General features: G+C 41.4%; 2 protein-coding genes across 2 annotated transcripts in view; both read left to right on the top strand.

Moving 5' to 3' along the window:
* AGBL4 (ATP/GTP binding protein like 4) overlaps positions 1 to 25,164 on the top strand; it is a 2,274,308-nt gene that overhangs the window by 1,270,418 nt on the left and 978,726 nt on the right. The gene's annotated exons all lie outside the window — the stretch shown is intronic.
* BEND5 (BEN domain containing 5) overlaps positions 1 to 25,164 on the top strand; it is a 114,381-nt gene that overhangs the window by 70,698 nt on the left and 18,519 nt on the right. The window contains exon 5 of the mRNA XM_030206025.1: positions 23,195 to 23,408. Within this exon, the coding sequence (XP_030061885.1) occupies positions 23,195 to 23,408 (214 nt within the window). The remainder of the gene's footprint in view (positions 1 to 23,194; positions 23,409 to 25,164) is intronic.

The following is a 25,164-nucleotide window of genomic DNA, read 5'->3' as shown; positions in this document are numbered from 1 at the left end:
TAGTAACATACTAACAAAACTATATAAAGAAATGTATAAAAAGAAATGGTCAATGAATGGTGAGAAAACAAGGTAATCCCAATATTGTATGTATGTATTTATTTTTAGCAAAACATTGTATTTGAATAACAGTTCAAAATAGAAAAGAGGGTCAACAAAGCAAAACTAAATTGAATGTATTCTAAAGTGAGAGAGGCAAATAAAATGCTAGTTGAATTGTATCAGAACAATACACAAGAAGGGAGCAAAAAAGGAATTAGAGGATTTTTACTTGCAAGAATCTCAAAAGCAGAGTGACTTTTATCCCTGTTATTTATTTATTTATTGCACTTGTATCCCACATTTTCCCACCTATTTGCAGGCTCAATGTGACTTACAATGTTTCGTCATGGCTTTCGCCATTCCGGAGTAGAAGGTACAATCGGTGTTACATAAAGAACATGGATGACATGATTGAATTAAGCAAACAGATATAGTAAGAAAGCATTCAGGATATAAGGTAGAGTGGTGGTGTGTTACAATTTCAGTTAGTTAGTCATTGTTGTATGCCTTTTTGAAGAGATAGGTCTTCAGAAATTTACGAAAGTTAATTCATTCGTAAATTGATTTTAAGTTAAGTGGTAGTGCATTCCACAACTGCGTGCTCATGTAGGAAAAGCTGGACGCGTGTATTGGTTTGTATTTTAGTCCTTTGCAGTTGGGGAAGTGAAGATTAAGGAATGTGCGGGCTGATTTTTTAGCATTCCTGGGTGGCAAGTTGACAAGGTCTGACATGTAGGCCGGGTCGTCTCCGTGAATGATTTTATGAACTAGAGTGCAGACCTTGAACGTGATACGTTCTATGAGGGGAAGCCAGTGTAGTTTTTCTCTTAGGGGTTTTGCACTTTTGTATGTTGTTTTTCCAAATATGAGTCTGGCTGCAGTGTTCTGGGCTGTTTGAAGTTTCTTGATGATTTGCTGTTTACAGCCAGCATAGAGTGCATTGCAATAATCTAGATGACTCAGCACCATTGACTGTACCAGGTTGCGAAAGATGCTCCTTGGAAAGAAAGGTTTTACTCTTTTGAGTTTCCACATTGAATGGAACATCTTTTTAGTTGTATTCTTCACATGACTTTCAAGTTTGAGATTTCGATCCATGGTAACTCCAAGAATTTTCAGGGTTACAATGAACTTCTACAGTTATTCACCTCAAACCTCATTGCAGTCTAAAAACCCCAAATCTCCTGCTAAGGGTAAACTCAGTCTTTAAGAGGAAAGGAGATGTTTAGGAATGCAGTAATTACAGATAAGTAATGCTGATGAACCATGCAATAAAGTTGTTGGAAAGGATTGTGGCGAAAAGGCTAGGGAACTAGGTAAAGATCAGTGAAAATCAGTTCACATTCTGTCAAATAACATTGACTATAGGCTCAGTTATCACACTGAAGATCTAGGTGAGTAAGAAAAGGAGGAGGACCTGCTCATGTTTTTAGAAAAGTTGTATGATGAAGTCCCCTGAAAACTGATTTGGTACACGAAATAGAGATTTACATGCAGCTGGTGTACAATATCTAGTGCTTGTGGAACAGCAGCAAACTTTCAAGTCAAAGAGGCAGAGAAGGACAGTGATGTACCCAGAAGTGGTATCAGCAGCCAGCATTTCTCCATTACAGAACGTGCTGATCGTGGCTGATTGCATTTTCATTTCTAGTGCAGCATATGAGACTGGGATGGTAAACTTTGTACCCAGAAGTAATGTCAACGGCCAGCATTTCTCCACTACAAAATGAATGGACTGAAGAGGTGCATCATCAGAGAGGCACACCTAAGGGGCATATATGCACCTATGTACACCCCTTCATGTCTAAATGTATTGCACAAATTAGTATATGATATTCATGAATTGTTGTTGTGAGAAAGTTAGAACTTCTTGTGATCATAATGGGTCTTCGAACTCTTTTTATGAGATCCCTATTTCCTTGGGAAAAAGCAGATATGGAATATGCAGAAATAAAGAGAGGTGGGATGGTTGGGAATGAGTAGGTATAGAAACTCTTTTGAAATTAAATATAAAGCAACACTACTCACCCTGCGCTGTAGCTTTCCTGAATATATGATTGATAGAGAACAAACTTGTACGGTTGCTGACCTTATCCAGCATTAGTTTTTGGATGTACTGAATTTGGCTAAAGAAGGGTGGTTTAGTCCCTCTTAATAAAGCTTGCCCATAATTGGGAAGGAGAGGTGATAGGGTAGCAGCTGTTTCTGTGGTCATGTGGGCTAGAGTGGGTGAGGGTATAATGCTTTCTGTAGGTCGCAAGAACTCACAAGATATTATGTTAATTTGCCCCAGAACACTGGTTAGAGAGTGATGATGAATGATTTGTCATTGTTATAGATAGTTTTAGCACATATACATCATAAAGGTCCTACACTCTTGTCCCAGATAATGTGGAATGGTCAAATGAATCTCATGGACAGATCACTATTTGTCAGTTGTATTTAAGAACATAAAAATTGCCATACTGCGTTAGATAAAAGGTCCATGTAGCCCAGTGTCCTGTTTCCAATAGAGGCCAATCCAGGTCACTAGTACCTGGCAATATCCCATAAAGTAGCAGAATTCCATTCTACTTACTCCCATGGAGATATGCATTGGCTTTTCTCAGATCTACCTTAATGGTTTATGGACTTTTCTTCCAGACTTTTATCCAAATCTTTATTTAAAGTTTGCAACAGAATAAAATAATAGAGAATTGGTAAATCAAGTTTAGAAAAAAAAGTATCTGGTTTAAAATTGTTGACCAGTTAAAGGATAAATTGGTGAATTTTGACCATTTAGCATTAGATAGTCAAGCAAAAACTTGGAATTCAGCCTTATCTGAAGCATTGGAAACCATAGCACCAAGAAAAAAAAAAAAAGACAATAAAAAACAGGAAATATGGAAGTCCATGGTACTGTCCTGGACTGCAGTTACTTAAAGAACAGGGGACATTGGGGTCGGAAGAAGATCTACAGAAATGTAAGTCCCATACAATAAACAATTTGCTAATAATACAAAGAGTGATTTTATCTTGAGGCAATTGGTCAGTTATTGGGAGAGTTTTCCTGAAGTAAAGAAAGCGAATTAAGAAAGTAAAGTGATACTTGTATTTCAGAGGTAAGTTCTGTTGGATCCTCTCTTTCAAGAGTCAACATTGCAGAATTCTTAGAGTTGAACTCAAGAGACTTCTGATAAAGCAGAAATGATCATTGCCATGACCTTTCTAGTAGTTGTGGAAAATCAAGACTTCTCAGCAAAACCAGACCTGACTATGTATTTATAGAGGAAAGGCTCTGATTTAGTGGAGAGAGTGAACAGAATTTGGTAGAAGGTCCTTTCATAGACCATCTAGCTATCTCTCATCCCAAAATGAGTTTTTGATTAGTTGCCCTGTACTTTTAACATTTATTTTATCATCTTATAGAGCCATATGTAGAGAATTTATTGGGACACCTAAACCAGGGTCTTCTGAAGTAGACCCTCTACCAACACCCTTGGTAAAATGTATTGGAGAAATAATGGTGCTTTGGTTAGTAAGTTTAACTGATACATCTTTGAAGCAAGGTTATTTACCAAGGGGTAAATTCTCAAATGGTCACATTTACATGCTTAACTGTAGGCATGAGCATGTAAATGGTTAGTATTCTAGGCATGTATAACCTGTGCTGTGTACATAACTGCTTGTCATTCTCCCGACCCACCAGTGCCCTTCCCAGGTCCACACTGCCTTGAAGTTACGCGTTCTGGAATTTGAGCGCAGAACTTATAGTATAGCAACTAAGGACAGTTAGTGCATAACTGCTAATAGGTGCCACTTAAGTCCAATTATAGCCAGTAATTGGCTAACTCCAATTAACAGCCAATTATTGAATTAAGCTGTGCACCCAGCATAGAAAAATGATAGTATTTGACTGCAGCAGCATATTTGTGTTGACTTTATATTTTGTTTGTATTTTTTATTTATGATTTTATGGTAGCCGCTTAGGTTTTAAGCTGGTTTTAAGTTTTCAAAATAAATTTGAGCACACAAGTTTATAGAATTGGGGGCAAGTGCCTTAAAACAGGCCATTGTGAAGCCTCAGCTGGAAAAAGAGTGGTCTAAAGCTGGATGATCCACAGTTTTATAAGCCAGTATCAAATTTACATTTTGAAGGAAAGTTTATTAAAAAGGTGTTTTTCGGACTGTTAGATTTTGCAAAATGAAATAGAGTTTACATTCCATCTATATTTTGGGGGAGGGTGAGGAGGAAGCATGAAACAGAGTTAGTTGTAATATCTGTTGTGAATGATTTTAGGAGTAGCTGCTGATAAAAGACCAAGACTCACTATTTTCTTGAATGGTGTGAAAGAACCCTAATTTCCAAGTATCTCCCAGTATGTCTTATGCTCCCTCTGACTGACTGTAATCTTCTCTCGCAAATAAACTGTGACCTAGTGGTGCCCTAGATTAAATACTGTTTGATGGACAACAAAGAATAGTAAATGGAATTCACTTGGTGGAAACAAGGATGATTTGTTAGCATGCCTGAGGGTTTGGTCCTATGGTCAGTTCTCTTCAATATCTTAGTTACATTGCAGATGGGTTAAAAGGAAAAGTTTACCTTTTTGCAGATAATATTAAAAGCTGCAATAGACTGGACACCACAGAAGAAGTAAACAAAGTGAAAAGTGATATATGAAAATATGAGAGTGGTCAAGAGATTGTAGTTAAAACAGTGCACAAAAGTGCAAAATCATTCATTTTGGGTGCAAAACTCTGAGGGAGCAGTACTTGATGGGGGATGAGAAACTGATATATACCGACAAGTGGAAAGATCTTGGGATGATTCATGCCTGAGGATTGCAAGTTAGTGTGATAAGCCCATAATCAAAGCCAGAAGGACCTAGGAAGATATATTACCAGTAAAGAAAAAGTGATAATACTTCTGCACAGGTCATTAGTGAGAAATTATGTAGAATATTTGCCAATTCTAGAGATTTTAGACAAACTAGACAAAATCCAGAAAGGGGCTACACCATAACCCATATGAGATCCCCCCCCCCCAAGCAACTGTTCTACCACCCACAAACAGTCCCACTTCAGAAAACTACATCTCATAATTGTTCTACCTCATTGCAAGCTGTCTCCACCACATACCATTCTTCCAGCAGCCTAACCACTGCACAAACTGCCCCACTTCCAAAACGTATCATCCAGCAATCTGTTTCACCCCCAAAACTATGGGCCTCCACAACTGCTCCACCATCCTGCAAACTGCCCACCCCACCACCCCAGCGAACATACACACACACATAATGCAAGACTTTTGAGCATTTTGCTGTCACACATCAAGAGGTATAGTTCCTTTGTGAGGATGGCTCAGCCTACTTGATGTTGAATGTTAGGTAGGACATCTATGCACTTAGGGCCAGATTCTATAAATGGATGCTCTTTATAGAATAGCGTTCATTGGAGATTCCCACGGCCTAACTTTGGGCTCCAGACTTATGCTTGCCGAAACCTGGTGTAAATCCTGGTGCCCAAGTTAGGTGCACAGACCCACTGTTTTATACGACTGTGCCCAACATTTTAGGAACTCCCCTGATCCACCCATACCCCTCCCCATTTTGAAACACTCGCTGTGGGAGTATTATAATCCTAATTGGCACCAATTAATGTCAGTAATTTGTGGTTAGCGTCCAGTTATTCACATTGATTAGCTTGTCCAATTAAGTTGCGCACACATCTCAAGAGTGCACCTAACTTTTCGGCGCCAGAATCCAGGGATTACTGTAAAGTTGGGGTTTAGTAGGAGTTTTGTTTTAATCATCTAATGCAGAGCTTCTCAACCCGGTCCTTGGGGCACACCAAGTGCCATTGGGTTTTCTGGATATCCACTATGAATATGCATGAGATACATTTGTATACCAAGGAGGAAGTGCATGCCAATCTATCTCATGCATATTCATGGTGGGTATGCAGAAAACCCGATGGGACTTGATGGGTCCCCGAGAACTGGGTTGAGAAGGCCTGGTCTAATGTATTGTTGGTTATTTATTCATTTGTTTATATGTCGTCTCATATGATCACAGACATACAAAGAACCAACACACACACACATTGTAATACACCTTCTCACAGACACATGCATGTAGGGATATATATTTATAAACATATATGCACTGACACACATACACACAAAAACAAAGTGGGGTTTACGATTTCCACAAAAGTCCAACAACACAAAAGAAAGTGGAAAAGAAACCAACTCCAAAAGATCAACCAAAATGCAAGGATAAGATGCTCCAAAACACAACCTTTATTCTATGAATAGCACCCTACTCGGAGCACCATTTATAGAATAAAGGTTGTGTTTTGGAGCATCTTATCCTTGCATTTTGGTTGATCTCTTGGAGTTGGTTTCTTTTCCACTTTCTTTTGTGTTGTTGACACACATACACACACCCATGTAGGAGCATGGACAGACATACCAGCCCACAAAGATAGACATATTTGTAAATACACGAATAAAACAGATATATACACAAGCGCAGGCAAAACAAATGAACATTTAAAAACACAGATGTGCGCGCATATGCACACGCACAGAGACACATACGCAAGCACAAGACTCACACACGCTCGTAAATGGGTTGGAAAGATTTCCGTAAGCTGTTCTCTGCATGTTTTTCCCATTTCTTAGCCTGTCATTCACTTTTTTTCTTTATTGTGCCAACATAACCTCACAATGTAAGTGTTCTTTTTCAAGCCCATTATATGAGTTGTATTTGCTTATGAAAGAGTGGTTCCAGATCCTGTTGTCTGTTGAAAAGAGACTTCCATATCTGTTCAGAGAACAGGCAGCAGTTAGGAGGAAATTCAAAGGAATCCATAGAGATTGTAAGGCAGAGAATGATAAATACTGACCTCGGCTCTGTGTTAGTTCGATGTGATGTGTCTTTTTGTCATTGTAACTATGATATTCTATAGCTCGAGGCCAGTCTTAGTTACCATGGAAACAAAGTATTCATTGAATGATATTCAGTGACAACCTAATTCTTCCAAAAAGAGCTCTTGAGAACATTTTGAAAGAATGGACTGGGGGGGGGGAGGAAGACGCCCGTAGGTTCTTTTTACATGGAATTTTCTTTTACATTTACTTATCTAACCCAATAAAAGATGATGATGTATTTTTATGTACAATAAAAAAAAAAAAGGGGGGGGGGGGAGGAATCTGGCATATGAAGCAGGGGAAGTCAGTGAAATGTGGATAGTTTAGATTTTCACAGTTCCTTTCATATCCTTTGGGGTTTTTCAGTACTGTTTACAATTTTATTATTTTTGAAAAACAGAAGTAGCCACCTCTGTGTAGATGTTTCCTTATCTATTTCAAGAACGGGTTACAGCATGCGGCTTCTACAAGGATGCTGTTTGCCAACTACACTTGAGTAAACGGAGGCAAAAGATGAAGCGATTTGCTCAAGATTATACAGGGAAAGGATGAGATTTCTTAATTGTCAGGCTTCACTTCTCTAGCTTTATCCAGCCACACCCACTAAACAAGGTAGCAAGGAGAAGTTTAAACAAGAGTGAGAGAGAGACTGGGATTGAGACAGGACGAGTCGGAGAAACTTACTGACTTCACGGTAAACCTGGAGGACATAATGGGGCAGTTCAGCAAACTGAAGAGTAGCAAATCTCCTGGACCGGATGGTATTCATCCTAGAGTACTGATAGAACTGAAAAATGAGCTTGCGGAGCTACTGCTAGTGATATGCAATTTATCCTTAAAATCGAGCGTGGTACCGGAAGATTGGAGGGTGGCCAATGTAACGCCCATTTTTAAAAAAGGTTCCAGGGGAGATCCGGGAAATTATAGACTGGTGAGTCTGACGTCGGTGCCGGGGAAAATGGTAGAAGCTATTGTTAAAAACAAAATTACAGAGCACATCCGAGGACATGGATTACTGAGACCGAGTCAGCACGGCTTTTGTGTGGGGAAATCTTGCCTGACCAATTTACTTCATTTCTTTGAAGGAGTAAACAAACATGTGGACAAAGGGGAGCCGGTTGATATTGTGCATCTGGATTTTCAAAAGGCGTTTGACAAGGTACCTCATGAAAGGCTACAGAGGAAATTGGAGGGTCATGGGATAGGAGGAAAAGTCCTATTGTGGATTAAAAACTGGTTGAAGGATAGGAAACAGAGTGGGGTTAAATGGGCAGTATTCACAATGGAGAAGGGTAGTTAGTGGGGTTCCTCAGGGGTCTGTGCTAGGACCGCTGCTTTTTAATATATTTATATATGATTTAGAGATGGGAGTAACTAGCGAGGTAATTAAATTTGCTGATGACACAAAGTTATTCAAAGTCGTTAACTCGCGACAGGATTGTGAAAAATTACAGAAGAGCCTTGGGAGACTGGGCGGCTAAGTGGCAGATGACGTTTAATGTGAGCAAGTGCAAGGTGATGCATATGGGAAAAAAGAACCCGAATTATAGCTACGTCATGCAAGGTTCTACGTTAGGAGTTATGGACCAAGAAATGGATCTGGGTGTCGTCGTCGATAATACACTGAAACCTTCTGCTCAGTGTGCTGCTGCGGCTCGGAAAGCGAATAGAATGTTGGGTATTATTAGGAAAGGTATGGAAAACAGGTGTGAGGATGTTATAATGCCGTTATATCGCTCCATGGTGCGACCGCACCTTGAGTATTGTGTTCAATTCTGGTTGCCACATCTCAAGAAAGATATAGCAGAATTGGAAAAGGTGCAGAGAAGGGCGACTAAAATGATAGCGGGGATGGGACGACTTCCCTCTGAGGAAAGACTAAGGAGGCTAGGGCTTTTCAGCTTGGAGAAGAGACGGCTGAGGGGAGACATGTTAGAGGTATATAAAATATTGAGTGGAGTGGAACAGGTGGATGTGAAGCGTCTGTTCACGCTTTCCAAAAATACTAGGACTAGGGGGCATGCGATGAAACTACAGTGTAGTAAATTTAAAACAAATCGGAGAAAATGTTTCTTCACCCAACGCGTAATTAAACTCTGGAATTCGTTGCCGGAGAACGTGGTGAAGGCGGTTAGCTTGGCAGAGTTTAAAAGGGGGTTAGACGGTTTCCCAAAGGACAAGTCCATAAACCACTACTAAATGGACTTGGGAAAAATCCACAATTCCGGGAATAACATGTATAGAATGTTTGTACGTTTGGGAAGCTTGCCAGGTGCCCTTGGCCTGGATTGGCCGCTGTCGTGGATAGGATGCTGGGCTCGATGGACCCTTGGTCTTTTCCCAGTGTGGCATTACTTATGTACTTGGGACTTTTGACATTTTGGGCGCCAAAAAAAAATGCACACTGAGTGCTATTCTATAAATGGTGCTCCGAGTAGGGTGCTACTCATAGAATAGCGCGTAGCGCCGGGATCACCAGCTTGAAACCGGGTGTAAATTCTTGTGCCTAAATTAGATGTGGATTCCTCAAATTCTATAATATTGTGCACGTCTTTAGTGAATGCCCCTCCCATGGCCACATCCCCTTTTCAGTTGCGTGGTAAAAGATTTGCACATGCATCTTTATGGAATAACACTTCGCAAGATAGAGTACAAATCCAAATTGTTGCCAATTTGTGCCAGTAATTGATTTAGTACCCAATTGTTGTTGCTAATTAGGTTGTTACTGAAATTTGCACGCCCAAATTTGTGTATGCAACTTAGCGCGCCATATATAGATTCCGAAGGTTCTTGTCAATAGCACCTGTAATATGTACAGCACTGTACACATTGTACATTTAGGAGTTTTAAAACAAGTAAGGTATTATAGGTGCATGGGTTGTACATGACTAAATAACATTGGTTTGTTGGATTTTCCCAAATTATTTGTATTTTTTTTTTTTTTTATTTCTTACGTCCGTTTTAATATAAAAAAAATTTGTGTGGGTTAAAATTTATTTATGCATGCAAATCAGTTATATGTGTATAGATTTTTAGGTTTATACATACACAATCAATTTTTTAGGCACCCAAATGAACCAAATGCATGCTTAGAAATGCATATTCCTGATAGTGGATGAAGTCAGGTCCTTTTCCAAGAAGCTTAAAGTTTGTGTAGTTGAAAACTCTGTGATCTGAAGAGATCTGGTTCTTCACAAAATAAAATATGAAGCTGCTATGATTATCATGGTTCTGAGTTTCTGTGAGAACTAGTTGAAGAATAAAATATTCATTTTTTGGAGAACTAGGGTTATAGGTAATTTGGTTCCAAAAAGACCAAGCAATGGCCTGGCCTTATCTGACAGACTTGTAACTAGTGGCGTTCGTAGGGCAGCTGACACCCGGGGCGGATCGCCGATGCGCCCCGCCCCCCCGGATGCAGCGCGGCCCCCCCCCCCACGAAAGAACCCCCTGGGTGCATGCCGCTGGGGGGGGGGGGGTGCTGCGCACACCTGTCCTTCGTTCGTTCCATGCTCCCGCTCTGCCCCGGAACAGGAAGTAACCTGTTCCGGGGCAGAGGGAGCATGGAACGAATGACGGACAGGCGCGCGCGGCACCCCCCCAGCGGCATGCACCCGGGGCAGACTGCACCCACCGCCCCCCCCTAGGATCGCCACTGCTTGTAACTATTGACCGTTACCCATAAAACAAGTCATTGAATTGAAAATTGGAGTGATTGAGTGATGCCTTTAGACTTCTACAGATCAATCTGGGAAAAATGCTAGAGAACAGAAAATTATAAGAATATGGGATGTAGAAGTGGGGAAATAGTTCATCTTTGCATTTACAGATTTACCTTTTTGAAAAATGTTTTATCTTTTGGACTATTGGTACTTTTTAGGTCTCCACATGCAATAGGAGCAAGTCTTTAGTGGATGTGTCCTCAAATTTGTCAGGCCCTAGGTAGCATGGAATATTGGATCACCGGCTGCATCTTTTCTCTCATGCTTTCAGATCCAGGCCAAAATTGCCTGTTTATACAACGGTGCACAATCCAGACTGTTCTATTGTTCTTAAATGGGAATTTATTGACATTACAGGTGAGTGATGGGAGCACACTGAGCTGTGAAATCCAAGACTTGGGCTCTGCCGCTAACCTATTGTATGACCTTGAACAAGTCATTTGATCTCCCTGGTACTTGTCCATTACTATTACTTTTTTTTTTTTTTACACACAGACATGCTCCCTAATCGTTATCCAGCTATTGCAGTACTCTATACAGTTGAGGATTTTTATTCCATAATCTTTGTTTCAGAAAGTCTTTATTTCAAGAGAATTACGTCAAAATCTTTCAAGAATATTGCATTTCCATAGTTATTATAATCAAATGCCCCCCTCCACCAGTTCTTTTTATAACTAATTTACTTCAGATTTCTGCTGACTCTTGTTTCCTTATTCCCCCAGCTCTGGTATCAGCATAAATGCATGTTTTCACCTGAAGACATATGAGACTGTTTTTTGATTTAATATTTATTAAAAGGAAAACAGCTGTTCATTATCTCTTAGCTTAAAAATATAAGCATTTTAGAGCCATTTGAACACAGAATCCCAATGTGTCTTTACAGATGTAAACCTGTGGTTTCTCTGAGGAGGACATTGAATATTGTTTAATCACTTAGCATTCAGTTGCAAGAGATCAATTCATTTGTAACTTGGCTTGGTGCAATGCTGACCTTGAGGAAGGGGGCAAGAGGAAGAAGAGAGGCATTTCATGGTATTCATTTCTGTATTATTGGACTCTTCCTTTTTTTGGCATTGGGCCCTTTCCATTGCTCCCTTCAGAGCTCAGTACAAATATAGCATGAATATAAAGGCAGTGGCTCAGTTAGCTAATGCAAAAGTACATTTTAAGTTTAGCAAATAAGTGTAACCCCCTTCTACAAGATTCACCCAGTATAGAGCAGGGGACCACCTTTGGGTGTTGTAGAGTCCTTGGAAAAAAATGACTGCAGCCTCAAGATAAGGTTCTTTCAGTTGGAGGAACAATTTCTTCTGGATTCAAGGTGATTAATACTCAGTCTTCGCACAAAGATTTGTTGTTCCAAAATAAAAATCTATTTTACTGACGACAAATAGATAAAATTAAAATAGTAGTGCAAAAAACAAACTGTAGTATTTTTTTGTAGACAGAAGGTCGTAGATAACAGTTCTATGTATGAGCATGTTGGTAAGCATTAAGACTTCCCTGATATCTGTAAATTTTCTCAGTAGAGACTTTCCCTGGTATTAATTACATTTTTCACACAGTACCTTGCTGGTGCAGCAGTTCCAAGAAAAGGTCTTCTTACTATAAGGACTAGGATTGTTGCCTTAAGAACATAAGAATAGCAATATCAGCTTAGCCTGATGATCCATCTAGCCTAGTATCCTGCTTCCAGCCATGGCCAGTCCCCAAATCACAAGTGCTTGACAGAATCTCAAAGAGCAGCATGATTCTCTGCTACTGACTCCAGGGATAAATCGTGGCTTTCCTCGTATCTACCTTAATAGCAGTTTATGGACTTTTTCTCCAGGAACTTTCCAAATCTTGTTTTAAACCCAGATACAAAAACTGCTTTTACCACATCCTCCAGCATTGAGTTCCTGAGCAGTTAAGAGAAAAAAAATATTTTCTTCTATTCGTTTAAAAAGTATTATCATGTAACTTCATGAAATGTCTCCTCTTTGTCGTTTTGAAAGAGTAGACAACTATTCACATCCACCCACTGTACGCCATTCAGAGCTTTGTAGTCCTCTATCATATCTCCCCCTCAATCGGCTCTTCTCCAAGCGGAAGAGCCCTAACCTCTGAAGCATTTCCTCATCCCTGTAATCATTTTAGTCGCCCTTCTTTGAACTTTTTCCAGTTCCACTATATCTTTTTTGAGATACAAAGGCATTATAATATTCTTTGTCATATTTTCTATCCATTTACTAATAATTCCTAAGATTATGGGTCCTTTTTACTAAACCGCGGTAGGCTTGCTGCGGACCTACTGCCTGGTAAAAGGGTACTATTGGAGGACATGCTGAGGCATCCCGAGGTAATTTGGGCAACAGCGTGCACTACTCCCACGGTAAAAAATATTTTTTACATTTTTTTGCCATGGGAGGCTTGTCTGGGGGCAGAGAGTAGGTGCACCTGTGCTAATTGGGTAACACAGGCACATTAACGCGCACTACCCAATTAGCACAGGAGTAGCATGGAAGCCTATATTGCCTCCTAAATAGGCGATGGTAAGGGTGCCTGGTGGTAATGGCCATGTGCTAATGGGGAAATTAGTGCTTGGCCATTTAAAAAGAAAAAAAAGCAGACTGTGGCTGTTTTTCTGCCGCGCTGTAAAGTGGGTGGAGCGCTTTGCAAACCCACAGATTACTGTATTTTTCGGACTATAAGACGCACCGGACCATAAGACGCACCTAGGTTTTAGAGGAGGGAAATAGGAAAAAAAAATTTTCCTCTTTCCCTCCTCTAAAACCTAGGTGCTCCGGTGCGTCTTGTCCGGGTTTTGGACCTCCGTCCCGTACTTACAGGATTCCATGTTCCCTGGTGGTCTAGTGACGTCGGGGCAGGAAAGAGCCCCCTCTTTCCTGCCCATCGCGCTGCTCTCCGTGCTTCTCAATGCTTTCTGACGGTCTCGGCGAGATTCAAAATGGCCGGCGGCAGCCATTTTGAATATCGCCGAGACCATCAGAAAGCATTGAGAAGCACGGAGAGCAGCGCGATGGGCAGGAAAGAGGGGGCTCTTTCCTGCCCCGACGTCACTAGACCACCAGGGAACATGGAATCCTGTAAGTACGGGACGGAGGTCCAAAAACGCTACCTTCGGACTATAAGACGCACCCCCCATTTTCCTCCCAAATTTTGGGGGAAAAAAGTGCGTCTTATAGTCCGAAAAATACGGTAACCACTGTGCCAGCCATTTTCTAGTGCACCTTAGTAAAAGGACCGTTATGTTTGCTTTTTTGGTCGCTGCCACACACTGGCCATATCACCTAGGTCTTTTTCTTGGGTGTTAACTCCTAATATGGAACCTAGCATCAATCCTCAGATTCAATATGGTGCCAATATGTGGGCGCCGAGCCAAGATATGTGCTCAACCAAATTGTCACCAGTTTGAGTTTGCACACAAATCTTGCTATATGCTATTCCCATATAGCATGCAACCCAAGAGATTCCTGGCCATGGGAGGTGCATGGGCAGGTCAGGGCATTCCTAAAATTTGCGTACAGTGTTATAGAATACCAGAGATATGGGCCCAAATTGGGCGCCAGCAATTACTCCTGGCTTCAGCAGGCATAAGTCCTGGTGCCAAATTTGAGCACTGAAATCGGCACTCAGTGCTATCCTATAATGGGCGCTCATCTTTCAGTGCCCATTATGGAGTAGCATTGAGCGCCAATTACTGAATCTAGCCCCAGGTAACCATGATTTGAATTATTTCTTCCAAAATACATCACCTTGCCAACATTAAATTTCATCTGCCATTTTGACGCCCAGTCTCTTAATTTCCTAAGATCCTGCAGTTTCTCTTAGTCCATCTACGATTTAACAGCTTTGCATAGTTTTGTGTTATCTTCACCTCACTCATCATTTCCATTTCCAGATTATTTATAAGTATGTTAAATAACGCTGGTCTTGGTACAGGTCCTTGGGACATCCCATTATTCATCTTCCTCCATATCGGTTTGTGCAAAGCTTTAGTGAACTAGGAGCTTTTGAACATTGATTTTTCACTAAAGCTTTGCACAAACTGGTATTCAAAAAGTACTACAGTGATCAAGAATATACAACAAGAACATGGATGGACCTGCACACACTCCACCTAAGCTAAGTGGCTGATATGTATTTTTAGATCTTTTACGGCTGAGGGGAGACATGGTAGAGGTATATAAAATATTGAGTGGAGTGGAACAGGTGGATGTGAAGCATCTGTTCACGCTTTCCAAAAATACTAGGACTAGGGGCATGCGATGAAACTACAGTGTAGTAAATTTAAAACAAATCGGAGAAAATCTTTCTTCACCCAATGCATAATTAAACTCTGGGATTTGTTGCCGGAGAACGTGGTGAAGGTGGTTAGCTTAGCAAGGTTTAAAAAGGGGTGAGACGGTTTCCTAAAGGACAAGTCCATAAACCACTACTAAATGGACTTGGGAAAAATCCACAATTCCAGGAATAACATGTATAGAATGTTTGTACGTTTGGGAAGCTTGCCAGGTGCCCTTGGCCTGGATTGGCCGCTGTCATGGACAGGATGCTGGGCTCGATGGACCCTTGGTCTTTTCCCAGGGGTGGGAAGTACCATCGGGCGGTAGCCCGGCGGTACTTCCTGTTTAGCCAGCAATAAGCCCACGTTGGACTTAACGCTGCTTAGTAAAAGGGACCTTTAATTTCTTCTCATGTTTCTTTGTCTGGTCTGGCCTGGTGGATGGTAGTATACCCTTCCCAGTATTTTCTTTCCATTCACACAAGGAATTTCTATCCATAAGGGTTCCACATTAATAAATGTTTCTTTGCCATCCCCCCTCCAATTTGATCCACCTTGTTGTCATTGTGATATAATTTGTAGCCTGGTAACACAGTGTCTCATTCGTTGTCCTTCCACCAGGTATCTGAAATGCCTATTATATCTGCCTCTTATTTAGTGCTATATACTCCAAACTCCCCCATCTTATTTTCTAGGCATCTAGAATTTTTGTAAAGACATTTCAGACTGTATTTCTTTGTTTCTGCAAATTGATTGAAAGTTGGCAGGGATCATTTGCAATCTTTACCGTGCTCTCCCCTTAAGGGTTGCTGGTTTTCTTTCACTTTGTTGCAACCACTCTATCACAAGCAGCTGTCAGCTTTCCCTCTTCCCTGTTCTAGTTTAAAAGCTGCTTTATCTCCTTTTTAAATGTTGGCACCAGTAGCTTGGTTCCATCCCAGTTAAGTGAGACTCATCCTTTTGGAATAGGCTCCCCCTTCCCCAGAATGTTGCTCAGTTCCTAACAAATCTAAATCCCTCATCCCTGCACTATCATTTCAAGCACACATTGGAGCTCTGCCTGCCTCTTGTGTCTTGCATATGAAAATGCTAATGTGGAGTATCTGGATTTCGACTTTTTGTGTAAGAGCCTTAGGGGTCCTTTTACTAACGTGTGCTAACAGATTTAGCGCATACTAACAATTAGCAGGCTAAATCCTGCACAGCCCATTGCATACCTATGGACTGCATGGCACTTACCACACATTAATTCTTTAGTCCCATAGTCAAAGGAAGCATCATGAACTTAAGACCTAAAGACCAACCTCTTCATGAAATTCTATGATTAAAATATGCACTAATCATTCGGGAACAACAACGTGCTACATAACCTCTAACTGTAGTGCGTCTTTCCGTTTAAGAAAAGAACTAAGACATGCCTTCTCAAGAAACCCAATGAGTATTCCATACGCACTAATAGTTATCTTGCCAACCACTGTAAAGCACAGCATTTTATAACCTTGTAAATGTAATTGAATCAATGTAGTCTCTAACAACTGTTAAATGTAAGTCTCATTGAACTGAAACTCGTTTTTGGATAATTATGGGATACAAGTATGAATAAATAAAAAAGCAGAAGTATAACATATACTAAAGTGCACTGGAATCTGTGCTTAATGCATTTTGATGCAGGATTATACTGTGTGTTAAGCACAGATTTTAGCGTGGAATCTTTTGGGCGCATGCCCTCTTTTTGTTATTGCTGATTGTGCATTAATGTTCCCATTAGCATGCGCTACCTGCCGAGAGTTAATGCAGGTACACGTACTGCCTCCTATTTACAAGGGACTAGATGCTCCCGCATTAACTCTGAGTTAGCGCGTACTAATTTTTGCCCATGCCACATCCACTCACAGAAGCAGTCCTAAAAATTCAATAACTTATGGATTAGCACATGTAAACAGAGAAAATACTATAAAATGCTTTAATGCGCTAATGCAGAAGCCTGTTTTTGTGCATTAAGCACATATTAAGTGCTTAAGGTGTTCTAGTAAAAAGACCCCCATATGATAAGTAACAGCAAAAATAGAAAATAAGGGTGATCAGCTTAAGGAAAAATTGCATGTGGAATCAGAAATGCTTATCCACTCCTGCTGTAGCTGAGATCTAGTCCTGCTACAGTATATGCAACTGGTGTTTGTGTTTGTGATTAGGTGTTAGTTGCTTTTTCCATTAAAGGCTTGGGAGAAAGCCAAGCTTTCAGTATCTCCCCGAAGCAGCCTAGTCCTGATGCTGGTATTGCAGCTGACTGACTGTGGTCCTCCTGAGACTGTCAAATCCTTTCTGACAAAGTATTCTTCCTCACATTGCCTTCTGGATGCTTGTCCAAGTTATTTGCTAAAAACCGCACCAGCAGGGTTCATTAATCTTCTTCCTCTTATCCAGTGGCGTAGCAGGGGGGGCTGCCACCCGGGGCGGGGCGGTTCGCGGTTGCACCCCTCCCCCCCTGGTGCAGCACAATGACACCTCCCCCTCGGCGCATCGACACCCCCCATCCCAACCCAGTGCCTACCCTCCTCCGTGCAACCAGCTCCCTACCTTTAAAAAAAAGTATCAGAATCCGAGGCGCAGCGCCTCACGCCTACATGTAAAAGAAATGTGGACCGTCTCATTGGACCTTCTCTCGCTCTGTCTGTTCTGCCCTTGCGGAAATAGGAAGTTGCGTCAGCGGAGGGCGGGACAGATAGAGCGAGGGAAGGCCCGATGAGACGGTCCACATTTCTTTTACGTGCAGGCGCGAGGCGCCTTGCCTCGGATTCCGATATTTTTTTAAAGGTAGGGAGCTGGTTGGACGGAGGAGGGTAGGCACTGGGTCGGGGGCTGTCATCGTGCTGCACCCGGGGGGGAGCTGGCAGGGAGCACCCCCCCTGAGCTGACACCCGGGAAGGACCGCCCCTCCCCCCCCCCCCCCCCCCCCCCTTGCTACGCCACTGCTCATATCTTGTTTATGCTGACTAGGGCTTTTCCTCAGCAGAAAGGTTCCATATTACTTACTCCAATCCCTAAGAGCACCGCTGCTTCATTGGGAGACGTTACTAATTACAGGCATGTCGCTTCTGTCCCATTGTTGACTAAGGTAATGGAGGGAATAGTTGCTACTCAGTTTATGAATCACCTTTCCTCTTTCTCCCTCTTGTATAAATCCCAGTCAGGCTTTAGGCCTTGTTATAGTATCAAGATGGTCTTGACCAGTCTAGGCTTTAAGTATTTAGTGATGCAATTCGATATGTCAAGTGCCTTAGACTTGTTGATGATGAGTTGCTTTTAGGCCTGTTTGGGTCAGTTTGGCTTGTTTGAGAAGGTCCACCAATAGCTCCGCGGCTTCCTAAAATCTAGATCGTATCAGGTGAAGTTGTCAGGTTCTCACTCACCTTCCTGGTCTCCTGAGTGTGGGATGCCACAGGGCTCACCGCTTTCTCCAATCCTATTTAATGTTATGATGGCTCCCTTAGGTGAAAGTCTAGAGGCAGCGGGGTTCTTCCCTTCTATTTACGTGGATGATGTCACAATCTATATCCCTTTCAAGACTGGTCTTCCAGAAATTGACCCTAAGATTAGACTTGGTCTGGATTTGTTAGAATCCTGGGCTTCCGAATTTAAGTTTAAGTTAAATAGAGATAAGACTAAATGTCTTGTGGTAACCAACCCCTTTGACTGTACCACATATAATAATTTTACCATTGACAACGTGTTGTACCCCCTAGAGACTATGCTTAGGGTACTGGGTATATTAATTGACAGTCACCTCACGTTCGAGCTTCAGGTTTCCTCAGTAGTGAAAAAATCCTTCAGGTCTCTTTGGAAGCTGAGGAGAATCAGATCATATTTCTTACCAGACGTGGAGGGGCATTTTCGATAAAACGTCTAAATCAGAATTTGGATGTTTTACAAAAACGTCCAAATTCTGAACAGGAAAGAAGGCCATTTTCGAAAAAATAGACGTCTAATCTTTTATGTTCAAAAATATTACGGATATCTTGTGATTTGGACGTTTTTGTGAGGTAAACATCCAAATGCAGACTTATGTCACTTTTTGGATGTTTTTCTCTTTTGAAAATGAGCCCCATAGTAACATAGTAAGTGACAGCAGAATGGTTCATCCAGTCTGCCCAACAGTCACATTCATTCTCAATTATAGATTAAATCAGCAGTACTTGATCATGGTCTTCCTCTGGGACAGACCTTAGAAGTCCGCCCGGCTCCGTCCTTGTGTTCCAACTACTAGAGTTGCTGTCAAATCCTATCTGAATTCATCTTGTCATTTGCGGGACACAGACTATAAAAGTCTAACCAGCACTGCCCTCACAGTCCAAATTACTGGAGTTTCCATCAAAGCTGTCTCCAGCCCATCCTAAACCGCATTGCTATATGCAGCACTCAGACCGTACAAGCCAGCCCAGCACTGGCCTTAGTTGATACAGCCAGAGTCTGAGCACCACTTGATATGCAAACACAGACTGCTAATTCAGTCTTTGATTTTCACTCGGTTCGATTACTGCAATTCCATCTATGCTGGATGTAAGGAGGGTGTCCTAAAACGGCTACAAATGGCCCAAAATACTGCAGCTAGGAATGTCCTCAAGGTATCGTGTTTTGATAGAGCCTCTCCATTGTTATGCAAGCTGCACTGGTTGCCTATTAAAGCCAGGATTATTTTTAAATTAAGTGTTTTTGTCTTTCAAATATTATATGGCATGATATCAGATTATATGCAGCCCTTAACTATTCCCTTATGCAATATAACCTCTGGTTCTAGGGGGACTACCTTAGACGTCATCTTCCAGATTGCAAGAGAGTTCGCTTTAAGGTGGTTCACTTTAGATACCAGGGTGCTAAGTGGTGGAATTCACTGCCAATGGGAATCAAGGGTCTGCCTGACTACTTGGTATTTCGTAAAAGACTAAAAACTCTCCTCTTTGAAAGGATTGTATCTTAGATTGCAACTGGCCATCAGTGGTCTATATTTGATATTTTGTTCATGGCTTTGTAACCCTTGCCTGTTGTTTATTTACTGTTAGCCACATTGAACTTGAGTATGTTCGGGTTAATGTGGGGTATAAATGCCAAATAAAAAAATTTTCAGGCAGCAGCTTTTTCTTTGGCCACCACTAGCATTATTAAATGCTGCGCCATGTCTGGGCACCTACATTGAACACTGGGTTAATGTAGCCAGCTACTTCTTATCCAGTTAAGTGCAATATTCAACACTTTTGAGAAATGGGATAAAGATAGGACTGTTTTATCTGGTCCTATTTGTCCAATTAATTTAGGGGTTATTTTACAAAGGTGCGCCAGCGTTTCTAGCGTATGCTAAAAATTCACGGGCGCTAAACGCTAAGATGGCCACAGTAATATAATATGTGTCTTAGCATTTAGTGCACACTAATTAGCTGATTTTCAGTTTAGTGGTTATTGTTGATATTCAGTGTCACTAACTGTTTAAGTTCCACTGAATATCAACAGATAACCTCACACAAGTAATTTATCTGGCCAGGAGCCTCTCCTGCCTGGGTAAATCATCTTGAATATTGACCCCTTAATTTTATATCTAAGAAGAATTTCAGCAGGCCACGTTATATAATGTGTGGGAATTTTGGCACACTGCAAATTTGATAAAACACTTTTATTTATCTGCCATTATATTTCTGTGTTTCTGTTTTAGAACATAGTAACATAGTAGAAGATGGCAGAAAAAGACCTGCACGGTCCATCCAGTCTGCCCAACAAGATAAACTCATATGTTCTACTTTTTGTGTACACCTTACCTTGTATCTGCCATTTCCAGGGCACAGACCGTAGAAGCCTTGCCCAGCACTAGCCCCGCCTCCCAACCACCAGCCCTGCCTCCCCCCACCGGCTCTGCCACCCAATCTCAGCTAAGCTTCTGAGGATCCATTCCTTCTGATGAGTTGGGGACCCAAATGGGGTTATATCATCAGTGACTTATTCTCGGTAATAGCAGTCAGTATGGAGCCCGTGAATCAGTGACTGTCCACAAGTTCTGTTCCCCTCTTCCTCCTCTTGTGTCACCATCATGTTAGACTGAACACTTAACACAGAGTGCTGAGGTCTGCAAACACAGAATGACACACACGGCCCTGTGCTGACTTCTGTTACTGGTGCTACGCTGCTGTTGTTGTCTTCATGCTTTTGGTAAATGGGAGAAGAAGTTAGTGGAGGAAGGAGTAGAGAGGACTGAAGGTTCATTATTTTGCTTTCATCATCGTCTGGAGTAGCATGAATTTTTATGTGTTAAGATGAGGTCGTAATGGATTTAAAAAACTTGGAAGCACTGTTGTAGATATCTTTAATATTTTACAGAGTTTGCAGGAACTCTATTTACTATCTTTGTTATTGTCTCCAGGATTTGAATTTCCGTGGTCAAACATCCCACTCTCACTTACAATTGTGTAGAAAGCGAAACTAGAAGCTCTTTTAATTTCTTTTGATATCTATATTGCCCTACTAAGCAAATCACATTTTAATGAAAGTGAACTTTTCTAAACATTGATTTGTCAACCTGACAATATATATATATATATATATATATATATATATATATATATATATATATATATATATACACACACAAAACTATGTCACATTGGCAAAGGAATGTTAGAAATGTTCATATTCCTTGAAATGTGATTAAGGCAAATACAGTATTGTTGCTTAGCAGAACGGTGTGATTGTAAGGATTGGCTTGTAGACTTTGCCTTAATAGTTAAAGATAAAGATTGCTTTATTAGGAGCCTTCTTTATTGTAACTACAATGGAAACATAAACAGTACCAAATCACCCGGATCAGGATGGTGTTCACCCCAGAGTACTAATAGAATTAAAAAAATGAAATTGCTAATCTGTTATTAGCAATTTGTAATATACCTCTAAAATTAAGCTTAGTACCTTTTAAAGTTGGAGGGTGGCCAACCTAACAGTAATTTTTAAAAAGGGTTCTGGAAGTGATCCAGGAAGTTATAGATCAGTGAGCCTGACATTGGTGCTAGGCAAAATGGTAGAGACTGTTACAAAGAACAAAATTACTCAGTTGCATTGTCATGGATTAATGGGACAAAGCCAACATGGATTTAGACAAGGGAAATATTGCCTCACCAATGTGCTACATTTTTCTGAAGTCTGAATAAACATGTAGATTAAGTTGAGCAGGTTGATATTGTGTACCTGGATTTTCAGAAAGCATTTAGCAGGGTACCTCATAAAAGACTCATAAGGAAATTAAAAAGTCATAGGATAGGAGACATTGAAGCATATTTTCAAAGCACTTAGCCTTCCAACGTTCCATAGAAACCTATGGAACGTTGGAAGGCTAAGTGCTTTGAAAATATGCCTCAATATGATATTGTGGATTAAGAATTGGTTAAAAGATGGAAAAGAGAGTGGGTGGGGTTCAGTATTCTTAATGGAACGGTATGGAGAATAAAACAGAGAATATTATTATAGCTTTGTATCGCTCCATGGTATGTCCAGATTGTGTGCAATTCTGGTCACCGCTTCTCAAAAAACATATAGTTGAATTAGAAAAGTTTCAAAGAAAGGCGGTTAAAATGATAAAGGGCATGCAAACAACTCCTTTATGAGGAAAGGCTAAAGAGGTGAAGTCTCTTCAGCATGGAGAAAAGACAGCTGTGATAGAGGTCTATAAAAATAATGAATGGAGTGGAACGGGAAAATGAGAATCACATATTGACTCTTTCCAAAAGTACAAGGACTAGAGGGCATGCAATGAAGTTAGTACATAGTACATCTAGAACAAATTGGAGAAAATAGTTCTTCACTCAACATATAATTAAGCTCCGAAATTTGTTGCCAAAGAAAGTGGTTAAAAAAACCAGTTTAACGGAATTTTAAAAAAGGTTTGGACAAGTTCCTGGAAGAAAGTCCATTAAAAAACGGTCTTTAAACCATTACTAAAGTGGACTTGGGGAAAATCCACTGCTTATTCCTGAGATAAGCAGCCTGAAATCTATCTTGCTCTGTTGGGATCCTACAGGTTACTTGTGACTTGGATTGGTCACTGTTGGAAACAGGTTACTGGGCTTGATAGAGCTTCAGTCTGTCGTTGTACAGTGATGTTTATATACTTATGTACCTTCTTTTTATTCAGGCTTCATTAGTCCCCATCCAGTGTCATAATCCTAATATTTCAGTTCTTTTCAACCTCTTTAGGTTCACCTTGGCAGTGGAATCTGGGTCGATGCAGAGAAATGGCATCAAGTACAAGTGACACAAGGAGATTCCAAGTTTACAAAGAATCTAGCAGTAATGATATGGGGAACAGATGTTCTTAAGAACAGAAGTGTCACAGGAGTTGCAACCAAAAAGAAGAAAGATGCAGTTCCCAAACCACCACTTTCACCTCACAAATTAAGTATTGTCAGAGGTAAAATTTTATCTGTGTATATGTTCTACTATTCCTGTCTGTACATTTTTGTATAAACCTTTCAAAAGGATATGCATACATGAATTATAGCACAGGATTGCTTTTTGTGTTTGTTTGGCTTTTTTTATTTATTCAAGGCAGGTAACAAATCAACATCCTATATAATAAAACGCACCTGCAACATTCTGAAGCTGACTGCATGGCTGAGGCATTCCTGCTCTCTGTATCCATCTCCTGAATTGACATCACGTACTTCCGGGTTCGTCACAAGCAGAAGTGACCAACCACACGAGGTTTCTCGGCTTCAGAATGTTGGAGGTGCATTCTATTAAATAGGATTGGTCAGTTCCTTGAAGCATAGCCAGAGCTCAGCGTCCTGCACAGTAATGCTCAGACACCAGAGAGGGGGGGGGGGGGGGGGGGGGGGCTGACACCAGAGAGAGGGAGGGAAGGGGGGCCTGACACCAGAGAGGGGGGGAGGTATCTCTGTCACACACACACTCTCCCTCTCACACACACTCTCTCTCTCTCTCTCTCACAGTCAGTGTCTTTCTCTCTCTCACTCACACACTCTATGTCTTACACTGTATCATATTCACTCTCTGTGTCACACAGTCACTCACACACTCTTGATCTCATACACTCAGTCTCACAGAGTCTGTGTCTCACACACACACTCTCTCTCGCACACACTGTATCTGTGTGAAACACTCTCTCTTACACTGTCTCACATACACACTTGCACACACTCTGATTCTCACACACACACTCGCACATTCACTCTCTCACACACAGTCACTCTCACATACACTCTCTGAAACATACACACTCCGAGGAAAACCTTGCTAGCCCCTGTTTCATTTGTGTCAGAAACGGGCCTTTTTTACTAGTACATAATTAAAATACTTTCAACAAGCAACTCAACAGACACAAATATGCAGCAAAACTAAGGTCAAAAGGCAAGAGCAAATCATGGCAGTTCATTGGTTTCACTTAGCAAATAATACTTTGTCATTGATTTAAAGGCTGCAGCATTCTTGTGTGACTTCAGAACTAAAGGCAGCTTATTCTACTCAATAGGGTCAGCTACAGAAAATGTGGCAGTCCTTGTAATGGTCAGGCGCAAATGTCTTAAATTCGGTACAGCAAGTGTGCAAGCTTCTAATTAGTTTTTCTGCAGGTCAGACAGTATATCTAAGTTGAAATTTAGCAGTCATGTTAAAATACATTTTTATCTAATATAATAAAACGCACCGTGAACGTTCTAATGAGGACAACGTTCTGAAGCCATCTGACGTCACTCCCTGAGTCCCTGGCTGTAGGGTTCGTGGAGTTCGTGGCGTTCGTGGTGTGAAGCCATCCAGCCGTCTCTGCCCCGCCCTCGCGCCTAAACAAACAAATACGGAAGCGAAGCATCAGGGAAGGAGGCGGCGCTCCCGACGTCTAGCCTTCCCTTCGCTGTGTTCCGCCACAAGGCGGAACACAGCGAAGGGAAAGCTAGACGTCGGGAGCGCCGCCTCCTTCCCTGACGCTTCGCTGCACGAACCGCCACGGAGGTAAAGTTAAAAAGAATTAAAAAAAAAAAAGGGATGCATGGATGCGAAGGGGGGGGGCATGGATGCGAAGGGGGGGGCATGGATGTGAAGGGGGGGGGGCATGGATGCGAGGAGGAGGGGAGAAGAGGGTGGGCCAGGCTGGGACATGGGAGAGAGAGTAGCATGGATGCGAGGGGGGGGTCATGGAAGGGCGAGAGGGG

Source organism: Microcaecilia unicolor, chromosome 6 (genome assembly GCF_901765095.1).
Source record: "Microcaecilia unicolor chromosome 6, aMicUni1.1, whole genome shotgun sequence".
In the NCBI taxonomy this organism is placed as follows: domain Eukaryota; kingdom Metazoa; phylum Chordata; class Amphibia; order Gymnophiona; family Siphonopidae; genus Microcaecilia; species Microcaecilia unicolor.
The sequence above is the reverse complement of the archived record's forward strand: the minus strand, read 5'-3'. Positions and strand labels throughout refer to the sequence as shown.